Raw genomic sequence first — 25,286 nt, 5'->3', positions numbered from 1 at the left:
AGCACCGAGCAGCCTGCCCTGCAGCGTCTCTGGCTGCCTCGTGCAGGGGCTTAGCCCTGAAACATGCACAAACGGCACTTCCTGGGACTCACGCTGGGGCACTTAGGACTGTATCGAGCCAAAGCTGGGACCCTGGCATCTGGCGGTTTCTTCTTGACTCCTGGTGTCGCAGCCGAGAACTGAGACACTCTGATGGGTGGAGTCCTTCCCCAGACAGTACCCGCCCTTCTGCTGGAGTCCATGTGCCCCTCGCTGCTGCTGGGGAGGGGACGGCACCTCGCGGGCTGACAAACCTGAGATTGTCTCTGGATGCTCACCATTCTCAGGTTGGACAGTCCTGAAGGCACTGCCCAGGCGGCTGACAGGGCTTCCACAGGCACAGTACTCTTTGGGGTTCCTCACCCTGTGTCCCAGGAGCCTCTGGACAAGTGAGGGAGGGGTTCGGGGTCTGTCCTGGCCCAGGCTCTGAGGGTCTCTCCAGGCTGCAGGCCCACCCTCAGCTACTCCCCAGGTTCATCCCTCACCCCCTGGCCTCTGCTGGGCCCACAGCAGCCCAGGTGCCCAGAGAGCAACACAAGGGGCCACTCATCAGTCCCAGCTGGCACACAGCCGGAGCGGTTTGCCTGGGGGTGGGCTTCTCTAGCCCCAGCAGCACCACCCAGCTTCTCCCCACACTGGAAGCCCCCAGTGGTTCCAGTCCTGGACCTTGAACTCTGGTGCTGTTTCTGGGACTGGGAAGCTCCCTGAGGCTGGAGGAATTTCCCCTTTCTCCCAGCGGCACCCCAAAGACCCTTCATCAGGGCTGTTTGGAAGGTAACCACTTCTGCCACCCCTTGGGGTCCTGGCAGGATGTGGCCCAAGAACCCCCCTAAGCTGTGACCTTGTCTCTGAAAGATGTCTCTGGTGAGGGACCCTCAGTCTGAGGGGGTGGGGCTTGGTCCTAGGACATACTGACTCTGGAGAAGTGGGAAGAAGCTGTCCCATGCACAGGCTGGTGGCTGAGTGGGGTGGGGGCCCTGAGCTACATCTCACACATGTGTGTCTGGGGCCATGTGCTTTTTGCACACACATGAGCAGGTTTGGCTTTAATATCTTCTCTGGAAACTGGTTAGCCTCTAGCTGGACTCGGGGGCCCCTCCTGGGATGACCTAGTTCCTGTCCAGCTCATCAACTGTTTGCCTCATTTCTCATCTGGGAAGAGCTTGCCAGACAGAAGGGCATCTCTGGAGGAATTGCCCCTTTCTCCCAGTGGCACCCAAAGACCCTTCATCAGGGCTGTTTGGAAGGCGACCACTTCTGTCACCCCTCGGGGTCCTGGCAGGATGTGGCCCAAGAACCCCCTTAAGCTGTAACCTTGTCTCCGGGAGATGTCTCTGGTGAGGGACCCTCAGTCTGAGGGGATAGGGCTTGGTCCTAGGACACACTGACTGTGGAGAAGTGGGAGGAAGCTGTCTCACCCACAGGCTGGTGGCCGAGGCGGGTGGGGGCCCTGAGCTGCATCTTACACATGTGTGTCTGGGGCCATGTGCTCTTTGCACGCGCATGAGCAGGTTTGGCTTTAATATCTTCTCTGGGAGCTGGTTAGCCTCTAACTGGACTCGGGGGCCCCTCCTGGGATGACCTAGTTCTGCCCAGCTCATCAACTGTCTGCCTTATTCTTATCTGGGAAGAGCTTGCCGGATAGAAGGGCATCTTTGCCTCCTTGCCTGTCAGCACTTGAGCAGGGCCAGGCCTGCTGCAGGCTCCAGGCACAAGAGCACAGGATGAATGAATGAACAAATCTGGCCCTGGAGAAGGGGCTGGAGCGGGGGGCTGTCCACTCACCAGGTTGTGGGGGAGAGGTTCCCTCCTGCCGACCTCAGGGCTGTGTCGCTTCTCTGACCCTGTGCCTGGCCACCTCTGGACCAAGCTCCCGCCTTTATCTGCTGCCCTTCGCTTGGCCTCCACCCAGAGACTTCCTGTCCCCGCCCCACAACTAGCTTTTCCATGACATGGCCTTTGTGAGGGGGGCGGGGAACCAAGAGAGACCAGGAGGGCAGGAAAGAGTGAGACCAGGCTGAGGTGGAGGGGACGTCTGTGTGGGGGCTTCTGACAACCCACCACTGCAACTGGGAATCCGCCTCAGGTTTGTGAGCCAGGCAGGCCTGGTCCCTGGCGGGTGCCCTAGCCCAAGAACAGTGAAGGCAGGGCCGGACGTGGTTTCTGGCCCTGAGCAGTGTGGCCAGCTCACTGACGCACCGGCGTCTCCCCTGCAAGTGGGGCCCCTGTGGCCAGCACTAGCTCCTCACTCCTTCCTACAGCCACCCGCACACCAGTCTCCTCCCCCACACCAGCTCCCCCTGCAGTGGTACAAATATGTGGGGGTGGGGGGGGGGGGAGTGGCTGTGGAGGCTGCTGACACCTTTAAGACCCAGAGCCCTAGGTCCAGGCCAGGTGGCCACCAAGGGCCTGTCTAGCTGGGCCAGGAGCTGCAGGTCCAGCTCTGCCCTGTTCTAAATGTGGCTGAGCCTGGACACGAGGAAAGTCAAGTATAAGACCAGGACCCCTTGTCCTGCAGGGGCTGGGGGCAGGAGGAGGCAGGGCCCTGACCAGAACCTAGTGGAGGGCAGGCTTCCTTGGTCCATCTGCTCCATGGGGGCCTCACAACTTGAGGACTGGGGCAGCCCTGGGGCCCGCTTCCCAAGCCAGGTCCAGGTGGGACAACAGTCCTGGGCCCTGCTCATTGACTGCGGCTTCATTTTCCTAAAGCTTTATTTTATAAAATGTTTAGACAAGTTACATGGGTAACACTTTTTTTAATTAAAATAAATTAACATCTCTATTCTGAGCCTCAGGGGAGACAGGGAGGGTGGGGAGTTGGGGCGGGTGGTGGCTACCCAGTGGAGCCCCCTTCTTCGTCATCGCTCCCATCAGGGACGGCGTCGGTCCCAAAGTAGCGATCGCCAAAGTTCCCTAGGAGAAAAAGCAGGTCCTTGTGGTGGGGTCTCAGGCCCACCTGCCCCCTGCCCCGGAGCACCACTGAGGCGGCCAGGCAGCCTCACCGATGCCAGGGATGATACGGAAGAGGTCATTGACACGCTTGTCTACTGCTGTGGTGATGATTCTGACACGCGGGAAGGCGTAGGCCACCGAGTGGACACCCATCTCCGCCATAAGCAGCGATAGCAGGAAGATCTTGTCCTCAGGCACATCGTGGTCCTGCGGGGGGAGGGGCTGAGCTGCGGCCCTGGACCCGCCCCCGCTCCCCCACCCCCCGCCCCCCACTCACCAGCAGCACCCGCACAGCCATCATGGCTGCTGCGCCCGTGGACACCGTGCAGTCCATCAGGATCACGTGGTCGTCACTGATGTCCTTGGGGAGCCGCAGGTAGTGGAGCTGCAGGAGGCCCCAGGGTCAGGGGGTCCCCGAAGGCTGCACCAGGGCTCTCGGGGACTCCACCCCCGCCCCCTTCTCAGGCTCCCCGCGGTTCCACCCCCTCCCCCCCTCACTCCCAGGGGTACCTCACCTCGGGTTCCCCAGTGAGCTGGTTGGTCTGGATGAGGATGGTGCCAATGCGCACGTCCTTGCATACGGCCCGCAGTGCAGGCTCCATGGTCTCGCCGGCCCGCAGGATGGACACGCCTGTGATCTGGGGGACGAGGTTGAGCTGGTCAGATCCTGCCTCCCCGCCACCCCAGTTTCCACCCATCTCCCGCTGCAGGCTAGGCCCCTGGTACCTGCTTCCCCGCATAGCACTTGCCCGCGTAGTCCTGACCCTGTGGGGTCTGCACCACGCAGTCCTGTGCAGGGCGGGATGGGGACGTGAGCGTGAGGGGCCTCTTCTTCCCTTTCCTGCTACCCAGCCTCCCCCACCCCTGTCCTCAGACCTGGAAAGGTAAGAAGGAGAGTGCGTGCTCGATGAGCAGCCGCATCAGCCTCTTAGAGTAGAAGATGAACTCGTCCCGGCTGGTTTCCCGGTCTCTGCAGGTGGCGGTCATTCGCCGGGTTAGGGAAGGGCGGCTCGCCCGCCCGCCGTGCCCTGAGGAGGGGGGGAGAGCTCACCTGATGATGGTGTGCATGCCCCGCACCTGCGGCGTGCTCTTGAGGACACTAAGCGTTCTCGGCAGGGGGTGGCACTGGTGCGCCGAGGCCAGAGCCGCCCTGAGGACACAAACCGATTGAGAACTCAGAGGGCATTTCTCCCAGAGCCCTACCCTCCCGCTTCAGACTGGTGAGGTGGTGGTGCGCACCGCAGTGTGCCGGGTGGGGGCTATCCTCCCATCAGTTGATCTGAAGGAAGGCCCCCATTCCCGGATGCCCTCCCCCATAACAGCCAGGCAAAGGGTTAAAGGACACGGTGGAAGGCAGAGCAGCTGACCGTTAGGCAGGAAGCAGGGGATGCAGACGAGCCTCCCTCCCCGCTCCAGGTGCCCTCCCGGCCCAGGTCCTGGCAGATGAATCTCTGCCTCCAAGCTGGGCACCTGGTCCCCAACCTCAGGACCCCTCTTCCAGGGGAAACAGCCGAGCTTTGAGGCCAAGCCCCGCCTAAGTTTCCCCAAGGTGATGCGAGGCCCCCTCGGGAGAGGGGCAGAGCTGGCTTCGCAGCTCCTGCTGCCCCGGCCCGGAGCGGAGAGGGGCGGGGCCTGCGGGGCGGGGCGGGGCGGGGCGGGGCCTGCGGGCGGCCGGCACACAGCTCGCGGGCAGCACCACGGCCAGAGCACTCTGTCCTCACAGATCCCAGCGCAGCTTCCTCTGCCCGCCAGGTGAAGAGGCGAAGAGTAGGTCAGGGAGGGAACAGGGCAGGAAACCCCAGGGTTTACAAAGAGGAAAAGAAGAAAGAGAAAAGACCACTTAGCGGCAGCACCGTGGTCCCCGCAGCCACCAGCTGGCCTGGGGAAGAGCAGGAGGCTGGGGGAGGGGGGAAGGGGGGAGGCGGGGCGGTGGCAGGAAGACCCCGCAGCTCGCGCCCCTGGGCCTGCGAGCACCCGCAAGTCCACAGCAGACGGTCCTGCAGGTCCCTTCCACCCAAGGCAGCCACGCTTCCTGGAAACTTTTATGTCTCTGAACCAAGGCTTCCGCCGGAGCCCTGGGCTGGGTGAGAGGCAAGCGGAGACTGATGCGTGGGCAGGAAGCTGGAGGCCGGCTACCGGCCTGGAGGCATTTCCAACGAAGCTGGAGCTCGGGGCTCGGTCTGGTGCTTCCCGGCTCTGCGGCTGCTGCTTCGTAGGGACAAGGCACCACCCTCCGCCTTGTGGGCTGGAAGGGCACTCGGCCCAGAACTCCTGAGGGCTCCACCTGGCTCTCTGCGCCTGGCCTCCAGTGCCAGGGTGGGCCAGCATCCCACGGCGGGGGGCGGGCGAGGGGGCGGTGTCTCACCACCTCTTAGGGGAGTAAACTGGCTTCTTGGCTTAAGCAGAGAAGGGGCAGGCCCAGGCCCTTGGCTGCAGGATGGGCTGGTGGCACTACCCTGGGGCCCAGGAGTGCTAGCTCAGGATAGCTGTGCCCTGGAGTCGGACCGATACAACCAGCCCCAAGTCAGATAAAAGCCTCCAGAGAGGTCAGCGTACTCTGTGACGTCGGGCAGGTTCTTTGACCTCTCTGGGCCTGAATTACCTGGCAAGGGCAGGTAGAAGCAGTGTGGGGACCACCACACCACCCCTTCTGTGCCTGGGGCAGGGCCACCAGAGGGTGGGCATGGTGGGAGGGGACAGCCCAGACTCCGAGCTCCCTGTGGATGTTGGAAATGCCTCCATCTGCGCAGACAGGTGTGGGAACTCTTACCTGACACTGAGCTCACGCTGCAGCAGTGACAAGGAGACACAAGGGAATGGGTGTCAGAGACGGCAGCACTGCTCACCTCAAAGTCACAGGACGGCATGGCCTGTCGCCACCGCATGCCTCAGCCAGCCAGGCCACCCCCACCCAAGAGCAGACACACCACAGCCCCAGAGGGGAGGGTCCTAAGGGCTGCCCGTCATGGGAGAGGGTCAGCTTCCTGTGCACTGACATGGGTACCTCTGGGTGGGATGTCAGAGCCAGGACCCTTGGGGCTCTGTTCCGCAGGCCTCAAGCACCCCACTGTGAAGCCAACCTCAGGGGTGGGTGGCCCTCATGGACAGCCTGTGGTGTGTGACCTTCTAGGATTCTTGGGACAAGGGACTCGGTGCCAAAACCCCATTCACCCAGAAGGGCTGGAAGGGATAGGCTGTACCTGTCTCTGCAAGCCCCATGCTCCCTCAGGGAGCCCAGCTGCCCCTGGCCAGTAAATATGGGGCTGTTTGGGCAGGTGGCCCTGGGCGGTGGCAGCAGGGGCCGGCTGGTGGGGCTGCGGGGTGTGGGAGCGGGGCCAGCTGTGGCTCACCTCCTCCAGCTGGCTATGCACGTGCTGCACAATCAGGTCGATGGCCACTGTGTTCCCGCTCCCTGGGTGTGAAGGAGGAGGATGAGGTCCTGCCCCCACACTTAAGGGGAGCAGGAGGGAGGATAAGGTCTGGCTGTGCCCCCCGTCCCCGCCTCCCTGCCAGATGGGCCTGCAGGCTGACCCCGGGGCACCACGATGTCCGCCACACGCATGGTGGGTTGGATATACTGGTCGAAGGCAGGCTTCACAAACTTATTGTACTGCTTGATGACGCCCTCAATGTCCCGGCCCCGCTCGCTGATGTCACGGCGCAGTCGCCGCACAAGGCGTATGTCAGAGTCTGTGTCCACAAAGATCTTCATGTCCAGGAGCTATGGGGGGGTGGGGACAGTGAGCAGCTGAGGGCCAACAACACTGGCAGGGTAGCAAAGGCACAGGGGACGGCCTCTGGCAGAGACTCTGGCCTGGGTGTGGGCCCAGGAGTGGACCAGTTCCTCAGGGCTCCTCTGGGGTCTGGATGGTGTGGGTGCAGGGGCAGGGTGTGGTGTGCCTGAATGTGTGTCTGCTGTGCATCATGTGTGGAGTGTGTGTGTATGCACGGCAGGCAGTGGGGTTCCCAGGGCCTGAGCACACTCACACACAGGACCAGCACAAGCAGCAAGGACTAGGGCAGAGCCAACCATGGATAGACCTTGCTCAGGGCAGGGAAGGAGCCATCTGCAGCCTGGCTGGAGGGTGTCACATGTGGGGCAGCTTCCCAGAGCCTCCCAGGGGACAGGATGCCCTTGCGGACAGTGCCCACATGGGAAGCTAGTTCCCTCCCAGGTAAGAACACACATGTGCACACACACACAAGTGAATCTACCCCCACAAATGTGGCTGTAACCTTGGCAGCCACGTGACGCAAAGGGGCTGGGTGAGATTCAGGAGACAAGGCAGCTCACCCAACCCTGGGCCTCAGCACAGGAAGGGAACTGGGATGGAAGCATGTTTAAGGCCAGTCCTGCAGGAGGACCCGGGTCATCCGCCTGGAGCCTGTTCTCACCTCCAGCAGTGTCTTGTCGGCAAAGGCCATGATTCCCTCGAAGATGATGACATTTGCACCATACAAAGTTTTCTGCAAAGGAACAGAGTGTGTGGAAGCAAAGCGGCCTGGGGCCCTGGCAGCAGCCCAGCGCAGCCGAGCCCACGGCCTACCCAGTCCTTCTTCCGGCTGTGGGTGGTGAAGTCATAGATGGGCACCTTGACACTCTTGCCCTGCTTCAGCTTCTTGAGTGTGGAGATGATGAGGTCGAAGTCAAAGGCATCTGGGTGGTCAAAGTTGAAGTTGTTGTGGGCAGCCTGCTCCTGCTGCTGCCTGGTGAGCACCTGCGGTGGGGGGAGGGGAGGAGCTGGGGGGAGGGGCAGCTGCAGGCTCAGACCCCCAGAGGGGGGCGGGGTGGGGGGGCGGGGCGGTCCAAGAACCTCCCAGAGGCAGCCTGCACCACAGGGCACTCACACCTTATAGAAGGAGTCCATGGACAGCAAGACCACCCAGGGCACATCTAGGGCCTCAATGATCATTCTGGCCACGGTGGTCTTCCCGGAGGCACTGCCGCCTCCCAGACCTGTGGGTGGGGTGGAGACCTTGAGCACAGTGGCCCAGCCCAGCTCACAGATGAGTCCCAGTGCTGCCTGCCACTCCCACACAGCCTTTTCTGACCTGGACCGAGGGGCCCAAGCAGGGCTAGTCACAAGACACCAGCGCAGGCGTTGGACACTGAGGTGGGTCCCACCCCTCTACTTGGGGGTCCCACCAGATGGTGGCTTTGGCTCACCCTTCCCACCACGGCCATGCTCACCAATGGCAAAGGCCTCCTTGGACTGGGTACCATGCTCATTGTACCACGGCGGCCGCCCTGCCGTGTAGATGGTGCGCTTGCTCGTGCGCAGGAGGGGCGGCTCAGACTTGCACTGGCTGGTGGTGCGCTTCCTTGGCGAGCGCCCCGTGCCCACAGGTGGGAGCAGCCTGTCCAGGGACTCCGCGTTGCTGCTGTGGGGGAGGGGGACACGGTCATCTTGGCCCAAGGCCATCAGCGCCCGGTCACCCCACATCAGGCCTGGTGTGACTGGTCCACACGGTGCCCCCATGCACGCACGTAGGCATGGTGAAAGTGAGCAGACTTGTGTAGGGGCACAGCACACCCGGCTGCAGCCCATCCATCCAGGGGACAGCAGGGGACACCAGGGGAGCACTGTCCCGGCCCAGCTCTTCCTCCCATGTGGACTGGGCCTCAGGGAGATGGGAGGTGGTCATGCCAAGGACAGTCAAGACCCATCAAGGACTATGTTCTTTCCCCCGATACACTCAGGGCAGCCCTCTCCTTTTGTGAGACCCAATCCCTGCCATCCTTCAGGGCACAGAGGGAGGGGCTACAGAGAGAGAGAATGGAGCAGGAGGGAGACCCAGGGCACCATGCCAAGTACAGGGAAGAGGGTGGAGGCCCCCAGAGGCTGCATTTGAGGTGGGGTGGAAACCCGACCTGGGGGAGGGAGGCAGACCCCACTGGTGCCTGCTCCAGCGAGCAGAGCTGTGCTGACTTCTCAGCAGGTTTATACCCCAAAGGGGCACGGACATGATGCTTGGTTCAAGGCCCCAAGGCCTGAGGGGACAGCAGGGGAGGCTCAGGTTGTCAGCCTGGCCGAGCGGCCAGACGGGAGACAGAGTCTTGGACTCAGAGCCCCGTGTGAAGGTGGCCCTAGGCACAGGACCAGCTTAGGGAGAAGGCACTTCCAGTCACTGCCTGAGAGGGAAAGTGGACTGCTCACAGCGTCAGCTTGCAGACCCACCCCAGAGATGCCGAAAACAGGCTGACAATCCAGGTAGGGAACCAGGGTGCTCCGGACAACCTGGGTAGGACATGTCCACCTCCAGCCGGAGCCCCAGTGATGGATGTTGCTCAGATATGGGTCCAAGCTTGAGAAGGAGCCACACACTGAGGGCGTCCTCGAGGTGCCATCAGGTGAGAAGGCAGCGTGCCACCAGCCGCAGAGGCCAGCACACGCCTGTCAGGGGGAAGCACAGACCAGCTTCGGCCACCAAGATCAGGAGCAAGGACTTCAGGTCAGTGTTTTATAAGCACATGCCCCTTTGTGATTAAAAACCAAACCAACCCTTGGTCTGTTCCTGAAGCTCGCCATCACTGCTATGGCCTGCTGTCATAGCCAGGACAGGGCGCTGTGAAACTGGCCTTGGGGAGATGTCCCCAGGAGTACAGAGCTGTCTGGCTCACTTCAGGATAATCTAGCATTCCCCTGGCGTTCCCAGCTGTGTGGCTCCCAGTGCACCCAGTGTTGCCAAGAGGCAGGAGGACAGCGTCTGTGCACACGTGTGTGCATGGGGGGGAGGCGGGGGGAGGAATTAGCTCAGAGCTAACACGTGACAAGTCACACCAGCGGCTTCCAGGGCACAGAGGGCCCTGTCAGCACAACTGAAGCAGCTGAGAACCGTCAGCTGGATGTGACAGGAGGTGCAGCGTTGTCCCAGGGGACACAGAGCGCCGGGCTGCCTTGGTGCTCTGTCATCTGGACGGCGTGGGTGGGGAGCAAGCCCGGGTTCCCTGGCCTCTGCCCCCAGTGTAACCTCCGCAGCTCTGAGGAAGCAATTACGACGCGTCTGTGGAGCTGAGCACAGACCACACAGCAGGACACCCAGGTGACGGGGCAGGGCCGGCTTGCCCGGCGTCACACTCCACCAAGCTGGGTGTCTCCAGACCCTGGTCGGAGGGCACTGCTGGCCGTTCCACTAGCTGCGCTTGGTCCCCAGCAGTGGGCACAGGGCCTTGGGGCTCAAACATAGCTGCCCCCCACCTGCAAGCAACCCCCAGGCCCTGGAGGTGACCTGTGGCCCGTAGCTGAGGAGAGGAGCTCCATATACCACCAGAGAAAAAAAAGTCCAGTTTGTGCCTTCTACTTGGAAAGGAAACGCCAACACAGAAAACTGGGCTTGCAGAGGAGCAGAGCCTCTCTGCCCCCACAGACCAGCCATCGTGCCGCTCTGGGACAGACAGGCTGCCTTGCGGGACCGGCGCGGGACAGGAGGCCTGGGCAAGTGCTACTCCCGTCCCCCCACTTTTCCCTCCAAGCTGGGGCCCCAGCAGGAGCATCACCCCTCTCGGGGACTGACCCGCATCCCACTGAGGTGACGATGACCGCCACCACCACAGCTCCCGAGGCCTGCGGTGCTGACAGCCTGGGAGGGCTGCCTTCTCAGGGAAGAGCTGAAGATAAGCAGGGGTGACCTTGCCAGAAAGCCGCCCACCGAGAGCTGGCAAAGGGTCTGAAAAGCATCCGGCCCGCAGCCAGGTCAGGCCCCACCACCTCCCCAAGTGCCGGGCTCTCCGTTTACTGCACCCTCCAGAGCAGGCCTCTCCCCTCTTTGGCAAGAGAACAACCTCTAATTTGGAAAGTCATACAAGGCCTCACCTGCCTGCTCTCAGATGCCAGGGTGCTGCCATCCGCAAGGACTAAAGGCAATGTCAACCCAAAGGATTACAAACCATAATGGACACAGGTCAGCGGATAACTGAGAGCCCCACGCAAAGCTGACATCTGCAGGTGGCAGGTCTGCCTGGCTGCCTGGTCTGTCTGCCCTGGTGTCCACCAGACAGCGCACAGGGCTGGGGGGTAGCCGAGACACAGTGAAGACAGGAATCCTCACCGGAAGACGGCAGGCCTACCACTCACCTGCCTTCTGCTCCGAGGGTCCAGCACCCTGACACCCGGATGCCAGGGTAAGCTGGGGGGCTGCTCATGGCCAGGACACGAGGGAGACCAGGATGGCAGGATGACCCCAGGTGTGTGCAGGGATGTCGCTGCACTGCCTCTTAGGCTCCCAGCAGTCCCCCAGGACAGCTCAGGAGCCCCTTGAACTGCCTCTCCATGGGTGGGCAACACAACCAGTGAGGAACTGCAGTGAGGTTCGAGCCCTGGCTGGCAGAGGCTGCCCACTGGGAGTTGGGGGGCCAACAGGTGAGAGGTCCCAGGAGAAGCAACAGCACTCACCACCAGCCTCAGGGGCCGAGGCCACAGGCATAAGAGGATCACCAGCTTGGGGCTGTGCACTGGTCTGATATTAATAGCACTGACCCTGCTGAGGAGAACAGCCAGGCAGACTCAGGCCAGCATCGGGGTGAGCTGCCCCTCCTGCGCTCAGGCTGGCATGCTGCCCGGCCAGGGCTGACTGAGGAACCCCATCCGGAACACCCTGGAGAAAGTCCCAGACCCCACCTCCCAGGGGCTGCAGGGCCCACGGCCCCCAACCCCAAGACAGGGAAAGCAAAGGTGTCTTTAGGCTGAGCTATTAGCACGGAGTTCAGCTGAGCGCCCCACCCCTGCCCCAGGTGCCTCCTGAAAGCATAAACAACCTGTAACTCTACCCCCCTGAGGCCTCCTCCAAGAATAACTGCCTGCCCCTCCCCCTGCAGGAAGGCTCCAGCACATCCCTCAAGGCCACCATCAGTGCTGAGTGCTTAACTAGGGTCACAGCCACGCCCCAGTCCAGCAGCAGGAGGAAGAGCAGGCCCTCTGGTGTGTGGCTGCAGTATTCACTCACATCCCAGGTCCCCAGCCTCCTCCCTGTGATTAATCCAGTCCATACACCAGTTTTTCTACTCTGCTTCATGGCTCAGAGGAAGCCCCTTCTGTGCACCACCTTGGGGTAACAGGTCTGCCCCCACCCACCTGGAGCTGCTCCCTCCCGCCCCCACCCTACCTGCCCTGCTCAGTCTCAGGGCTGCGGAGGGTGCCCTGAGCCCCATCCAGCTTTAGGAGAGTTTCCTGGGCGAGTGAGTAAAAGGAAGTCAGAGGAGGGGGGAGTAGCTGGCCCACTGGGGCCTGGTCTTGGGGTAGGTAGCCCAGACAAGCTCAGGAACAGAAATCAGGGCAGACAAAACTGGGGCAGCGGAGATGCAGTCCTGAAGAGGGGCAGTAGGCTCCAGGGACTTGCAGCCGCCACCCCACCCACTGGGAATCCCCCTACGGGACCCCCTCCTTCCTGCTGCTTTGAGCAAGTAGGCCAGCTTCCTTCCACTAGCCCAGTGGCAGCCCCCACACCTGTGTCCACCTGGACCCCACCAGGAGAGAGCCCAAAGGGTGCTCACTCGTCCACCAGCACCTCTAGTGCAAAGGGAAAGTCGGTCCCTTCCGGAAGGCCAGGAGCACAAGAAGCCTTCATGCAGACTGCAGAAGGCAAGGTGGAGCCGAGGTCAGGCGAGAGCCTCAGTGCGGAGGCACCTGCACAGACACCCAGACAAGTAAGGGAGGCAGCTCTGGTACCTTCACCGTGGGGTTGGGGGGCGAGGGGCGTGCAGGGGCTGCTGGGGGAGGGGATCACGTGCTTGAGGAATATCCCATAGAAGGCAGGGTGTAATGAGAAATTCCCAGAGAAGACCATCTGGCCCATTAGCTCCAAGGCCACTCCATGGGGCTCTGTGGGAGAATGTGCTGGTCTCTGCTTACTGTCCACGGGCCCTGGCTCCCCCTGCTGTCCCCCCAGAATCACGCTCTTAGGAAGAAGATCACTGTCACCCTGGCCCTGCTAGGGGCACCTAGGTCCACTACTCAATTCTGTGCTCCAGGCAGGGCCGCCAGCCGCTGCCAAACGATGTCTGCAGAGGGCGCTCTTCTCAAGAGCTTATCTGGTCTCCGACACATCAGATTTTCTGGAACTAACAAGTGTCACAGATTCAGGTCCCTCCTATTCCACCCTGTCTTCCGAGCCAGGATCTCAATCACTGCTCACCCGGAGGCCGTGAGCCTGGAGGGACACCAGAGGCTCCTTCAGGCGCAGGGACCGTCTCCCTCCTTGCCCAGCAGCTCTGCTGGCAGTGCCCAGTCCTGAGCAGTCCAAGCCATGGCACTTTGGCACTTTCCAGACAGACCGGCAAGCTAAAAAGTTTTTCTTTGGACCCAGCCTGTGGCCAGCGCTGGATCAGGCGGGGAGAGGTGGGTGGCGCGGTGTTCAGACCCGGAAGTGAAGAGCCAGCGCTGCTCTGCCTTCTGGGTTCGGGCCCCAGAGGCTGTGAGCGGGAGCTGCCTCCCCAGCCATGGGACAGACCCCCGCCTCCCCGCCACAACGTCCCCACCTGCAAAGTCCCCAGAGCCGCGACCGTCCAGGTGCCTAGGCTGAAACTGAAAGGCACCGTGCCCCTCACCACCCAGCATCACAACCTCTGACCTCAGCTGGGAGGCCGAGTCTGTACGGGTCCCGGAACGAACTGACCATCTCGGAGCATCCGGCGGGCTTAGTCCAGCCCGGTGCTCGTAGGCCCAGCGCCGCGTCGGCTCGGGACAGAACGAGCCCGCACATGGGCCCTCCCTCGCCAGGCCACGGGGACCGTTTGCTGGTCCGGGCCCAGATCCCTGGGCCGCTCCTCCCACGGAACACGAGGGGCGCGCCGCGCCTACCGGTCCTCGCACGTGGTCTCGTTCTTCCCCTCCGGCCGGTCTGGCGCGTCTCCAGCCGCGAGGGGCGGCGGCGCCGGTCGGGGGGCGTCGGCGGAGGCCGGGGGCGCAGCCATGAGCTCGGGGGCCTCTCCGCGGGCGGGGTGGGGCGGGGCTTGGGGGACGGCCGCTCAGGCTGTCGGGAGCTATGGTTCAAGGCCTGGCGCCATGCGCCCTCCAGCGCGCTCCGCGGACTACAAGTCCCACCAGGCCGCGCGCGCCCCGCAAACTGCACGCCTCACTAGGCCTTGCGGCGGGTGTGCAGATAAGGACACCAGCCCACGCTTTACCACAAACTTGGCTGCACAAAACCGCTGAAAAAAAATCAATAAACATTTATTTGATACAGTCATTTTTAATACATACAGTTGATGGCCCGCCCCAAGCCACTCCCGGAACCTGGGCGGGGACGAGGACCAGGGACAGATGGTCACAAGGCGGGCAGGGCCCGAGCTCACTGTCAAAAACATCTTGCAAATAAACACTTTGTAGATAGAATATATATGTATATATATGGTTACAAGTGATAGCTGGAACCTCTCTTTCAAAATGCACTTAATACGGAGAACTGGCATTAAAAAACCCAAACCAAGAAACCCAAAGTACAGGCAGGAGGTGCTGGCTCCCCCAGATCCCCAGGCCTTCAGGACAGCTGCCTGGGGCCCACGGAGGACAACACACAGGGACAGCCCTCCCCTCTGTGGGTCAGGGTGCACCCATTCTTTCCCTTCCAAACCAGAGGGACAGGAGGGGGCTACAGCTGGGAGGGCCATCAGTCACACCAGGGGACACTCATCTGCCCTTGCATGAGCAAAAAAAAGTGCATCCTATTTTGTGTGAAGTTTCGGTCCCTTGAGTCAACCCTTTCCTGTTCTCAGGGCAAGGGGGGTGGGCTGGGCCAGAGGTAGATCTTTAGAAAGGGACCTGGCACATTGTGCCCTGGGCCTGGGGTCTCAGGCAGGGTCCATGCCCACCACACGGAGGGGGTTGTCTGCCACTGGGTCCCTCTCACTGAAGGTGTCAATCAAGGCTAGGTGACTACCTGGCTGCACTCCCACCAGAATGGGACGTAGACAGATTCCACCAAGCCACCAAGGGCTCCACTGCAGTGGGAGGAGGGCTGTACAGACCAGCTTGTCACTGCCACCCACCAGCCAGAGCATGGATGTGCGGGGAGGGGAAGAGGAGAAAGGGGTCCCCACCCAGCAGTCCCACACCTTAAAGACAAAGAAGGGGGTTAAAGTGCTAAACATCAAGTTACCCAGGACCCCGCTTCTTCCCACACGTCCGGTGAGGTTCCCACATCAGAGATCGCACGTGGACGGCAGGGGTGACAGTGAAACTCATCCCCCAACCAAAACCAGCCCCCACTCCCCAAGGGCCAAGTACCTGAGAGGCCGGCCAGGCGGCCATCCCCTGCGAAGGTGCTGAGGTCCAACCTCCTCCCATCGATGACAAGGACAAAGTGCAGGTGGGGCCCCACCAGCGCCTATTTCCCGGCACCCTCCCACAGCTGCCCCTCCAGTGGCTGCCCACCCACCTCTACCTCCACCAGTCATACACCAGCGACACACAGGAATACAGGAAGGAAAGCCCTCCTGCCTGAAGCTGTACTGCCTGCCTCAATGTTTGATGCTGGATTTCCTGCCCCTGTCCAGGCCTCTACCTGCCGATCAGATCAGGTGTGTGTGAGTAGGGGGAGTCCACATTTCCACATCCCCTCCCTAGCACACAGGCCAGGACTGCCCAGGGTCAGAGCACTCCGGCCAAGCGAAGAAGCTAGAGACAGGCAGTATAGCGCCTCGGCCCCCAAGCCTCCAGGCAGCCGTCTCCCTGGTGCAGGGTGAGGAGAGCTGAGCTCACACTGGACCCTCCTCTCCAGGGGTGGGATGGGGACAGGAGCCTGGGGGCAGGCATGCCCAGTTAGCACTGCCTCCCTGAGCAGGGGAGGGACCCCAGCCCAGCCCCCAGATCCACTGTCGGCACCAGGAAACCCTTAGCACCAAAATGTTAGATTGTGGTGAGTTTTTGTATAAAAAACAGAATTAAAAAAAAGGTTTGTTACTTGTCACAGCAACGAGACTGGCATTCACTACACCCAGGAGACACACGCACACAAGCAAATATCAAAATTCACATCATCCAGGATTGGCAAGGCCAAGCCCTCAGCCCACCCCCACCCCCCAGTAGAAAACAGCCTCCGTCCAAACCTACAGCTCTGAAACCCTCCCTGCCCCAGCAATGTCATGGCAGGAAGGTTTGGCTGCATCCTCAGTGCCCTGGACTCCACTTGACCCAACCTACAGACCTCGCTGTCCTCAGGGCACCGAAGGGAGCCAAGACAGAGTCCTGGCACTGCCACCAACTTATGTGACCTCGGCCAAGTTCCCCCCCTGGCCTTCGGCTCTCACATCAAAAGGCCACACAACCAGAAATGACGAAGCAGGTAAAAAAGGAGGAAGGAGGCTCCCACGGGAGCTTGGCCATGGGTCAACCCAGGCCAGCAGACAGGCTGCTTCCCACAGTGGTCACTACTTAAGCCAGGCCCCGGGTCCCCACTCCACAGGCCTGTGGGCCCCAGGTGACCCTGGAACCCAGACTGGCCCTCCCTAAATCCATTGGGCTATGTGATCTAGGCCAGTAGCATTAGCGAAGCTGGAGGCTGAGGCCAGAGCTCGCTTCACGCAGCCCCTCAGCCCTGCTCAGCAGTTCTGCGATGGCAGAAGAGCCTCTGCTGGCCTCAAGCAGGGAGCACTACTAGAGACAGTGGAGCAAGACAGCCTCCCCCATCACGATGGACACAGGCCAGTGGGGCAGGGGCCTGAGCACAGCAGGGGTTGCACAGCAAGGGAGGGTGGGCCTAGAGAGGTAGAGCGCAGAAGTGCAGGAACCAAAAGGCAGTGGGGCAGGGGTGGGGTGGGCCATCAGGTCAGCACGGTAGTTGTCAGACTTGGGGTCTGTCCTGGGAGGTAGCTGGGGGTGCTGGGGTTCCAGTGTCGGGTCAAGAGGTGAGGCCGCTCAGGTATCCTCATCAGCCCAGAACAACGGGCTACCCAGGAACCCCCTGAGCCTTGGGCATGGAGCTCATGTGCCAAGGGCCAGAAGGCCATCTGCCTATTCTGCAGTCCCCGGCACCTGAAGCCCAGGCTATAGCCCTTCCCCCACCGCCCGTGATGGTCCCCCCAGACTATTGCACTCCCCAGCTGCCCAGCCCTCCCGGGAGCCCAAGCCCAGGGCATCCTGTGGCAGCCTGCATGGGAAGAGGCTGCCCTCAGGGAGGAGAGGGCTGCCCACCACTGCTGGACAGACAAACAGGCGGGGTAGGTGTGGAGACCTGGAGGGAAGGAGGCTCTGGTGCCCCACCCCGGACACAGGGGCTGGGCCAGTGTGGGGACGGGCCCCACCCACCTGCCAGGCTCCAAGCTCACTTCTCGGGTGCCTTGCCGGCTCCCACCTTCCGGCCAGTGGAGCCCCGGGCCCCCTTGTCTCTGCCTGCTGGGGGCCAGTCGTCCTGGCGGGGAGGCGTCCCAGGGGCTGGCTCCTCAGAGGGCCGCTCTTTGGGCTTGCGGCCCCGCTTCTTCCCGCCGGCTGGACTCTTCTCTTTCCTGGGCACAGGTGAGTCCACGCCCTTGTGTCTGGGAGGTGGGTCTGCCGAAGTGCGGAACCAGTTCTGAGGAAAGAAGCAGCAGTGGAGACCCTGGGGTCTGGGACGCTGGAAGCCAGAACAGAGGGGCCCTACGGTCTCGGGCACCCAAGCTTCCAGGGAAGCCACGCTGAAGAGAAACCAGAAGCTTCCTCAACAGTGGCAACTTGCTCAAGCAAAGGCAACAAGAACCGTCATCCCAACCCCCTCCTCTGCCCCTCCATGGGGCCAGTCCATCCAGCCGCACCTCCGCATGGGTCTTGAGGATGTGGTACTTGACGCCGCTCTCGGAGCTGAATTCCTTGGGACACAGCAGACAGCAGTACTTCCCCACCAGGTGGTCCCCCTGTAAGGCACATGGCAGTCCAACCCCCAGAGGTTGGCCCCCACCCTGGCCCTTGGAGGACCAGAAGTTCCCAGATGCAGCCAGGACCCCCGCACTTGTGAGGTTTGTCTGGATGGGTGCCCACTGGGTGGGCTTCACAGACCCACAAAGCTGCTGTGGCAGGACCACCAAGGTTCCCTGGCTGCAGAGGAGCACAGCGAGGGTGGCAAGAGGCAGGTGCTCCAGGGAAGGGTCACAGCCCATTGCCGAGGGTGCCAGTCCCAGCCTGGGTCGACCACCCACCTATATCAGCACAGATGAAGAGCCCATAAACAGGACCAACCACGACTGACTGACTTACGGCTGGGCTGAGGCTGGGGGGACAGTGTCCTGGGCTGTGCTGGCCCTGAACCCCAAAGGGCCAGGGGGACACACAGGATGTATCGGGCCCTGGGGAGCAGCTGGGAGCACCGAGCACATGGCTGAGGGGAGGGCCTGGGCACTGACCTTGCTGCAGCTGGCCAGGTGGGCCTTAAGGCCGGACACGCTGGAGTAGATGGCTTCACAGCACTGGGGGTGGGAGGTGACCGTGGGGGTGGGCTCTCCAGCAGGAGCCCACTGACCACCATGCACCCCTTGCCCAGCCCAGGGGACCTGGGGCCCATCTGAGGCAGGTGGGTGGGTGTGATCCCAGGAGTCAGAGGGTGTGGCAGGCTGAGCTGCTAGGGCTGAGGTCAAGGCCTCTCTGCCTAAGAAACTCGGGCCACATGGAAGTCTCCCCCCAAGGCCAGCCCTGGGCCCTCTGTCCTGAGTCCCAGAGCTCCCACGCCTGCCCAGCCTGCCCAGCTCACATCGTTGGGGCAGTTGACATGGCCTTTCTCCTTGACCTCATTCTTCCATGCCTCCAGCAACTCGGGGTTCAGCACAGGAAGGCCCGGCCGTGTGTAGTTGAGCTACAGACACAGCAGATGACAGAGTGAGCTGGAGGTGACCCAGACATGTCCCTCCACAGATGGGAGGTCTGCACCCAGGAGGCAGGTGGACTGCCCAAGTTCCTCCCGGGGGCCTTAGGCTCCGAGACAGGGAGGAGGGCTCACCCGCGCAGTCTCAGGCACCAGGTCATCCTTCATCCGCCGCTTGGTCCAGTCTCGGGCCAGCTCGTCCTCTGCGATCTCCTGCAGGTGGAACACAGCAACCTGGGCCGACGTGCGGCGGATACGGCCGCTGGGAGTCCGCTCCACACCCAGCGGGTCCTCAGCCTCAGGGGCCTTGTCGGAGGGCTCCTCAGGGGGCTGTGGAGGGGGAGGCTGGGTGAGCTGATGAGTCACATGGCATGTGCCACACAGAGAACACAGGAGGAAGCAGGCTGGGGACACACATGCCCATCACAGGTTCATTCCCCTGACACACCAGTCCCCCAGGAGGAAAAAGGGAGCCCACAGGGCAGGTGCCTGAGGAACGAGTGTCCAGGCTGTGGCCACTCACCGGGGCTGTGTGCTCTGAGCGCACGTGGTAGTCATGGCCTGCTTTGGAGCGGTAGGGCTTGCCACAGTGGGTGCAGGGGAAGGATGGGGTCTCCACTTCGCAGGGTGGCTTTCCGCAGCGTCGCTGATGGTACTGGTAGCCCATGAGACTAGAGAAGGCGGCCCCGCAGCCCTGGGGTTCCAGGGGGCAGGTGAGTGTGGCGAGGAGCCAGGCCACATCCACCTGGCATCCACACCCGCGGGCTCACTCACCTCTTGGGGGCAGCGCAATCGGCCCATCTGCTTCAGCACCTTCCGCAGCCGCTCCCGCTCCTCCTGCTCGCTCCCCTCCGAGGCCTCGGCATCAGAGGGCTGAGGGGCAGGCCAGCCTCAGTGCCCCCGCCACCACGGGGCCCGCCCCTGCCCGGGGCCACGGACGTCCCTAGTCAGGCACGGGAGCCACTAAGCTGTGCTAGTGAGAGGCCAGTGGTCAGAGCTGGGCAGGTGGGGGGAAGGAGACCCGCGGCCAGTGGGCAGCATGGACGGCAGCTGGGCCCGGGGGAATACCTTGGTGCTGTGCTCAGCCATGGTGTGGTAGTTGAGGCCAGCCTTGGACTTGAACTGCTTCCGGCAATGCTGACACTTCAGTGCATCCTGCAGCTGCAGACGGGCATGCTGGTGAGAGGTCGGTCCTGGGGTGCCTCCCCTCCCGAGCCAAGGGGCAGCCCTACCTTCTGACACACTTCCATGTGCTTCTTAAGCCCGACGAGGGTCTTGCGGGTGACCACATTGCAGGTGGGGCAGACAGCTTCCCCCCGTTCGTGGATGGCCCGTTGCCACTGCTCCTCAGGGCCACCTGCAGGGCAAGGCCAGGGCCTCAGGTGAGGGGCAGGAGCTCCCAGATGACCTTAACGCCAAGCACAAAACCCAAAGCCCACACTCAGTCCCTGTCACCATGGTTCAGGATCCGCCCCCATTGTCAAGACTTGGCCTGTACCTCGCCACTCAGCAGCCCCTACCTGCGGCTGGGTGGGTCATAGGAGCTGGCACGTCCTTGCTGACAGTGCTGATGGGGGCTGGCCCCTTCTTCCGCGTGTCCTCAGGGCCTGGACCCTCCTGTTTCTTGGCCCGATGGATGCGGGCTTTGTCTTCTGCCTTGGCCAGCCCTGTGTGCACAGGCAGGGAAAGTAGGTGTGGGCTGAGGGTGTGGCCACAGCACGTGTCTGGCCCCAAGGATGCCTGGCTAGTCTAGGCCTCACCTTTGAGTCCAAAAGTCCCTGAGATGGACGGCTGCTCACCCGTAAACTTCTTGGGTGTTTTCTGTTTCCTTCCTGACTCAGGAGAGACAAAACAGAGGCCAAGACTCTGGTTAAATAACCATTGGTAAGCTCAGGCCGGCTGTCTGCTAGCCTCACCCTGGCCGCTGCCTCCCAATCCCATCTTACTGTGCTTTATGCGCTCTGCACCCTCCTCAGGTGGGGACCCGGGACCTGGAGCCCTCGGCACCTCCTTGCCCCCTGAGGGCCTGCTGCCCAGAGAAAGGGGGCTGCTACTGGGGTCTGTGCTCAGCTGGAAGGCCGAGCTCTGCTCCGGGGTGGCCGGGCCGTATTCCCCGTTCTCTGGCCTCGCGTGCTTGGGCGGGATAGGGCAGGCGTCCACGCCATCCGCAGTCCTGCAGGGAGCAGGGAGTAAAGACAGGAGGGCCCGCTCTGGGTCCTGTTACCCCTGGACTGCCCTGGGAACACCCAGTCCCAACCCAGCAGGAGCCCCCATACCTTTTCTTACCGCTGCTCCTCCCTGCAGCCCGAGGAGCTTTGTTCTCAGACTTGGTCAGCAGCACCACCTTGCAGGGTGGTGTATGTCTGCTGATGGCAATGGGCCTGCTGACCGTCACTGGTTTACTGACCACAATGGGCCTGCTGACCGTCACTGGCTTCGCAACTGGCACGGGTTTTGTAACTGTTACAAGCTTTGTCATCGGCACTGACTTGTTGATGGTCACTGGCTTGGTGACTGGCACCGGTTTGTTGACTGTCACTGGCTTGGCAATTGGTACAGATTTGGTGACTGGTATAGGCTTGTTGACTGGCATGGGCCTAGTGACTGGGACAGCTTTAGTGACTGGCACCGGCCTGCTGATCGTCACTGGTTTGGTGACTGGCACAGGTCGGCTGACTGTCACTGGTTTGGAGACTGGCACGGGCCGGCTGACTGTCACTGGCTTGCTGATGCCAATAGGCTTGCTGATAGTGACAGGTTTGCTTACTCCAATGGGCTTGCTAACCCCAACTGGCCGATTGACAGTGACTGGCCGGCTGACTGGCCCAGGCTTGGGGGCAGGCAGGGGTCGGTCCATGTGGTTCCAAATTCGGTGCTTCTCCAGCTGGGTCTTGGAGGTAAATGCAGCCTCACAGAAGGGACAGGGAAAGGTCAGCCTTTCTGAGATGGCACCCTGGGTGGAGAGGGCAGACACGGACACTCCCAAGCCAAGAGCCAGGGCAGGGTGGGCCCCAGGCCTCCCCTTCCCCAGGCTGCAGTCCCTTACCCCTTGGCACCGCTGGTAGTGGTACTTGAGCCCGTAGATGCTGGGAAATTCCAGCCAGCACCCGGCGTTTGGACACTTTACCCTCGAGTGCGCCTTGAACTCGTCTTTCCATTGGTTCATCAGGGAGAGCTAGGCGTGGGAAAGGCCAGGCTGCTGACCCTGCAGTCACCCAGGCCTCTACCGGCCAGCCCCAGACTCAGTACTGTCCCGAGGCCTGCAGGACCCCCACACGTGGTCCACTGGGCCCCGTCTCGAAGCCCTCGTGCACGGAGCAGCAGGCAGATGCGGGCAGATGGCTCAGTGCTAGACCCACAGCAGGCAAGCCCGGCAAGGCAGTGGGCTTCCAGGCACACCTCGCAAGAGCCCACCCAGCCCTTGGGGAGCTCACGGGAATGTCTCGGAGTGCCTGATTCTCGGCTTTTGGACGCCCCTTTTTCTTCCCTTCCGTCCTGTCGCCAGCTGGACTTTCCAGGTCAAAGCAGAGTGCGGCCTGGCTGGGCACCGTCTGCCCAGCCCGGACCACTGGCAGCCCTGCAGTACACGACACATCAAAGTTCAGAGAACGCATTCCCCGCAGCCTCGTCCGCCAGCCAGGGGGCTGGTGCTGCCTGGAATGAGCCTCATGTCCCCTGCACTCACGGAGACAGGGAGGCAGGAGGCTGTGGTCCGCTTTGGTCAGGAACCCTGGGACCCGGCTGCCCCCTCCCCAGGAAGCCTCTCAGGAGGCCAGGCTGGGCACCCAGGAGCCTGACATCCAGGGAGGCCTGCACCCAGCACTGGCTGCCCAGGACCACTGGCCGCCTCCTCTTACCCAGCTTTGGGGGCTCATGGAGCACAGGAAGTCGGACCTCATTCCGGCTGCCATCCTTCCCAGGCCCGCTCCTGCTGGATCCTGGGACCCGGCGGCCTCCTCCAACACAAAAGGGATCGGTCATCTCTGCAGAGCAAGTGGACAGACCCGCCGGGTCCACTCAGCACCTGAAAATGGGCTGCCCTTGATCCCACCCCCAGACAGGCCCTCGCTCTAGCCTGAGGAGGGGGAGCCTGCTGTCCTGTGCTTTTAGTCACAAGGGAAAGGTTGGGGGTAGGGGGGATTAGTTCTGGTTTAGGGGAGGGGCTGCCCAGCCAAAGTCTCCCTGGATGGCCAGGAGACACCATCAGCTTGGAACAATCTCGCCCTGTCTTGAGACCCTCACCTGCTCCAGGAGGCTCCCTGTCTCCAGACACACCACCCCAGAGAACCCCAGGGAAGGGAGGCCAAGGACACCCCTCGGGGGCCAGTTATGACACCAGTGTGGCTGCGGGTCACAGCTGTGCTGGCCTGGCACCTAGGAACACCTTCCCCCACAGCCCCGCCCAGACCCAAGGCCATGCTTGGGACCTGAGCCTACACCCTTGCATTCTTCTCCCCAGGACACGGTCTAAACAGCCAAGGTGGGCGCTAAGGGCCCCCGCCCTCCCTAGCTGCACACATACCTTCTCCAGTCCCTGTGCCAGCAGAGCTGCCCTCCCAGAGCCTCTGCTCCACCTCGTTTCCAGCCGCAGCCCCTCCAACCAGATGGACACCTCATGCTGGACCCCTCCACCACTCCTCACCTGACTGGCCTCCTTGACTCCACCCTCAAGAAATGCTCTGTCTCCAACCTACAGGCCCACCAGCCCCATTCCAGAGACCAGAGACTCTGAAAGCTGGGGCGACTCTGAGTCCAGCCCAGTGGGTCCTCCCACAGGGACTCTCAAGGCCACAGAAGATGGTAGGGCTGTGTGGGCAGGTGATCCCTCCCCTGATATTTCTAACTAACTTCTTTCTTTTTGTTTTTTTCAGGTCATGCCTCATGGCATGTGAGATCTTAGTTCCCCAACCAAGGATGGACCCTGAGTCCCCAGAGTTGGAAGTGTGAAGTCTTAACCACTGGACCACCAGGAATGTCGCCTCACTAACTTCTGTCAGAAGAAAACAGAAGGATCTGCTGTGCCTAGGAGGTCCAGAGGCCCTCTAGGCAGGCTGAGGTCAGAGATCAGGGCAGTCACTATCCATGGCCACAGGGTGGCCTGTATCCAGGGCATAGGGAGGCGGGTAAGGGTCCAGAGGGCTCTAAACAAACTTCTCTGGAAGTGCTCACACTGATGTTTCCAAGGAGACAACCCAATAGCAGTCGCCCCAACCCCATGATGACCCCAGCAGCCAGTGGTGTGGGTACCTGCTGAGCCCGGCCTTTCCAGTCCTCCTCCAGCCTGGGTGAAGAATTCAGAGTTGGGTGGTCGGGGGCCAGAGCTGGCCTAGGAGGCAGAGACCCTCCTTCCATCCAAGGCCTGTGACTAGAGCTCCAGGAGGAGAACGGGCTTCTACCCTCCCTGAGGAGCCAGCAGGGTCGCAGAGGTGGGACCCTCACTGGGGTGGAAAGGAGTGCCACGCGCTGACCGCAGGCGACGCTGGAGGCGGGACCGCGGTCCAGGCCGCTCAGCCCGGGACCCCGGCCTAGGCCCGGGCGCGCGGATGAGGCCGTCCAGGGGACGCAAACCTGGTGGCTGGCCTCGCCACCCACCTGTCACCTGCGGCGGGTGCGGGCCCGGCCTGGCCCCGGAAGGGCCGATCCCGCGAGCCTGGGGGGGGGGGGGGGGGGGGCCCAAAGGCAGTGAACCAAAATGGCGACTTTTTCTGGAGAAGGAGGAGGCAGGGACGCGGCGCCAACGCCGGGCGCGGGGAGAGGCGCGGGGGTCCGGGCGCGGCGGGGGCGGCGGGCGGGGGCTCGGGGCCCGGCCCCCACGATTTGAGCGCGGGGTCAGGGTCGGGGGCGCGGCCAGCGCGGGGGCCGCCCGGGGGCGCGGCCGAGGGCGCGGCGGGGCGCTTACCTGCGGCGCCCAGCAGGCCGGGGCCGGGCGCAGGCCGGGGCCGGGCCGGGCCGGGCCGGGGCGCGGGGCGAGGGGCGCAGGGTCCAGGCGGCGCAGGCTGCGCGCCGCGCTGCGCACATGCGCGCTCCCGCCCCTCCCACCTTTGACAGTTTTACTGTTGGGGGGAGGGGGCGAACTCTCGCGGTATTCCTGCTGCTATTCCGCGACGGGAGAGACGGGTCGGGGGAGGGGGCCTGTTCGGCCATTCCCTAGCCCCGCTGCCTGTCGGTCCCCTGCGTGGGCTGGGCCGCCAGGGCAAAGTGGCCAGTGACGCCTCCGTCGGGCTGGAGGCGGTTTTCAGACACTGGGGTAAACTGAGGCACGGTGGGGCGCTGGGTGCTGTACCAAACCCAGCGCGCACGGATGGAAGCGATTAGGCATCTCTACGACCTGGCCCGGGGAAGGTGTGGCCATGAAGGCCGGGCTCTTCTGGGACCTTGAACTCCTGGCCCCTGGGGCTTTGAGCCTGCCAATCAGGATCCAGCCTCTTTTTCAATCAGCCCTGTAACCACGTCTGCCTGTGGCCACCCTCGGGAAATGGCCTGGCTCCTGGCAGTGCTGGAGCAGTTTGAGGCCTGTGGGCTTTCTTAGGGTT

General features: G+C 62.5%; 2 protein-coding genes and 1 long non-coding RNA gene across 14 annotated transcripts; 1 reads left to right on the top strand and 2 right to left on the bottom strand.

The window, feature by feature from the left end:
- Positions 1–2,733: 2,733 nt before the first annotated feature.
- On the bottom strand, positions 2,734–13,927 carry UCKL1 (uridine-cytidine kinase 1 like 1). Of its 8 annotated transcripts, none has more exons than XM_065921599.1 (15): positions 13,788–13,927; positions 8,183–8,373; positions 7,842–7,948; positions 7,539–7,709; positions 7,387–7,458; positions 6,523–6,712; positions 6,342–6,403; positions 5,762–5,778; positions 4,043–4,141; positions 3,868–3,961; positions 3,718–3,780; positions 3,507–3,629; positions 3,269–3,376; positions 3,042–3,198; positions 2,734–2,952 (listed from the first exon to the last, which is right to left on the bottom strand). In XM_065921599.1, the coding sequence occupies exons 1-15, from the start codon at positions 13,898–13,900 to the stop codon at positions 2,873–2,875; spliced, it is 1,647 nt and encodes a 548-aa protein (XP_065777671.1). In that variant the 5' UTR covers positions 13,901–13,927; the 3' UTR covers positions 2,734–2,872. The 8 variants fall into 8 exon arrangements, with proteins under 8 accessions (XP_065777671.1, XP_065777670.1, XP_065777673.1 ...); XM_065921598.1 differs by lacking the exon at positions 5,762–5,778 and adding an exon at positions 4,713–4,732; XM_065921601.1 differs by having other exon boundaries at positions 8,183–8,370.
- Positions 9,822–14,173, top strand: LOC136159413 (uncharacterized). The gene is made up of 2 exons (XR_010661465.1): positions 9,822–11,113; positions 12,959–14,173. It is a non-coding gene; the product is annotated as an uncharacterized lncRNA (long non-coding RNA).
- On the bottom strand, positions 14,139–24,756 carry ZNF512B (zinc finger protein 512B). 5 transcript variants are annotated; one of them, XM_065921595.1, is made up of 18 exons: positions 24,653–24,756; positions 24,001–24,034; positions 22,611–22,736; positions 22,188–22,330; positions 21,800–21,928; positions 21,030–21,706; positions 20,700–20,926; positions 20,514–20,585; positions 20,274–20,420; positions 19,986–20,161; positions 19,822–19,914; positions 19,528–19,626; positions 19,277–19,447; positions 18,889–19,083; positions 18,643–18,744; positions 18,299–18,361; positions 17,714–17,812; positions 14,139–17,493 (listed from the first exon to the last, which is right to left on the bottom strand). In XM_065921595.1, the coding sequence occupies exons 3-18, from the start codon at positions 22,732–22,734 to the stop codon at positions 17,248–17,250; spliced, it is 2,763 nt and encodes a 920-aa protein (XP_065777667.1). In that variant the 5' UTR covers positions 22,735–22,736; positions 24,001–24,034; positions 24,653–24,756; the 3' UTR covers positions 14,139–17,247. The 5 variants fall into 5 exon arrangements, with proteins under 5 accessions (XP_065777667.1, XP_065777665.1, XP_065777669.1 ...); XM_065921593.1 differs by having other exon boundaries at positions 24,001–24,403; positions 24,653–24,718; XM_065921597.1 differs by having other exon boundaries at positions 22,611–22,709; positions 24,001–24,403; positions 24,653–24,718.
- Between the last annotated feature and the right edge of the window lie 530 nt (positions 24,757–25,286).

The sequence above is a fragment of the Muntiacus reevesi genome, chromosome 2, assembly GCF_963930625.1.
Source record: "Muntiacus reevesi chromosome 2, mMunRee1.1, whole genome shotgun sequence".
Lineage (NCBI taxonomy): Eukaryota > Metazoa > Chordata > Mammalia > Artiodactyla > Cervidae > Muntiacus > Muntiacus reevesi.
The sequence above is the reverse complement of the archived record's forward strand: the minus strand, read 5'-3'. Positions and strand labels throughout refer to the sequence as shown.

Excerpts from the sequence above, each read along its gene's own strand:
- UCKL1 (XM_065921598.1), bottom strand. The coding sequence starts at position 13,900 with ATGGCTGCGCCCCCGGCCTCCGCCGACGCCCCCCGACCGGCGCCGCCG. Across the intron at positions 3,199-3,268 it reads TGGCTGTGCGGGTGCTGCTG|GACCACGATGTGCCTGAGGA; the intron begins GTGAGTGGGGGG and ends CTCCCCCCGCAG. Across the intron at positions 2,953-3,041 it reads CCGTATCATCCCTGGCATCG|GGAACTTTGGCGATCGCTAC; the intron begins GTGAGGCTGCCT and ends TTTTTCTCCTAG.
- ZNF512B (XM_065921595.1), bottom strand. The coding sequence starts at position 22,734 with ATGACCGATCCCTTTTGTGTTGGAGGAGGCCGCCGGGTCCCAGGATCC. Across the intron at positions 21,929-22,187 it reads AGGCACTCCGAGACATTCCC|CTCTCCCTGATGAACCAATG; the intron begins GTGAGCTCCCCA and ends TCCCACGCCTAG. Across the intron at positions 20,927-21,029 it reads AGGAGCAGCGGTAAGAAAAG|GACTGCGGATGGCGTGGACG; the intron begins GTATGGGGGCTC and ends TGCTCCCTGCAG.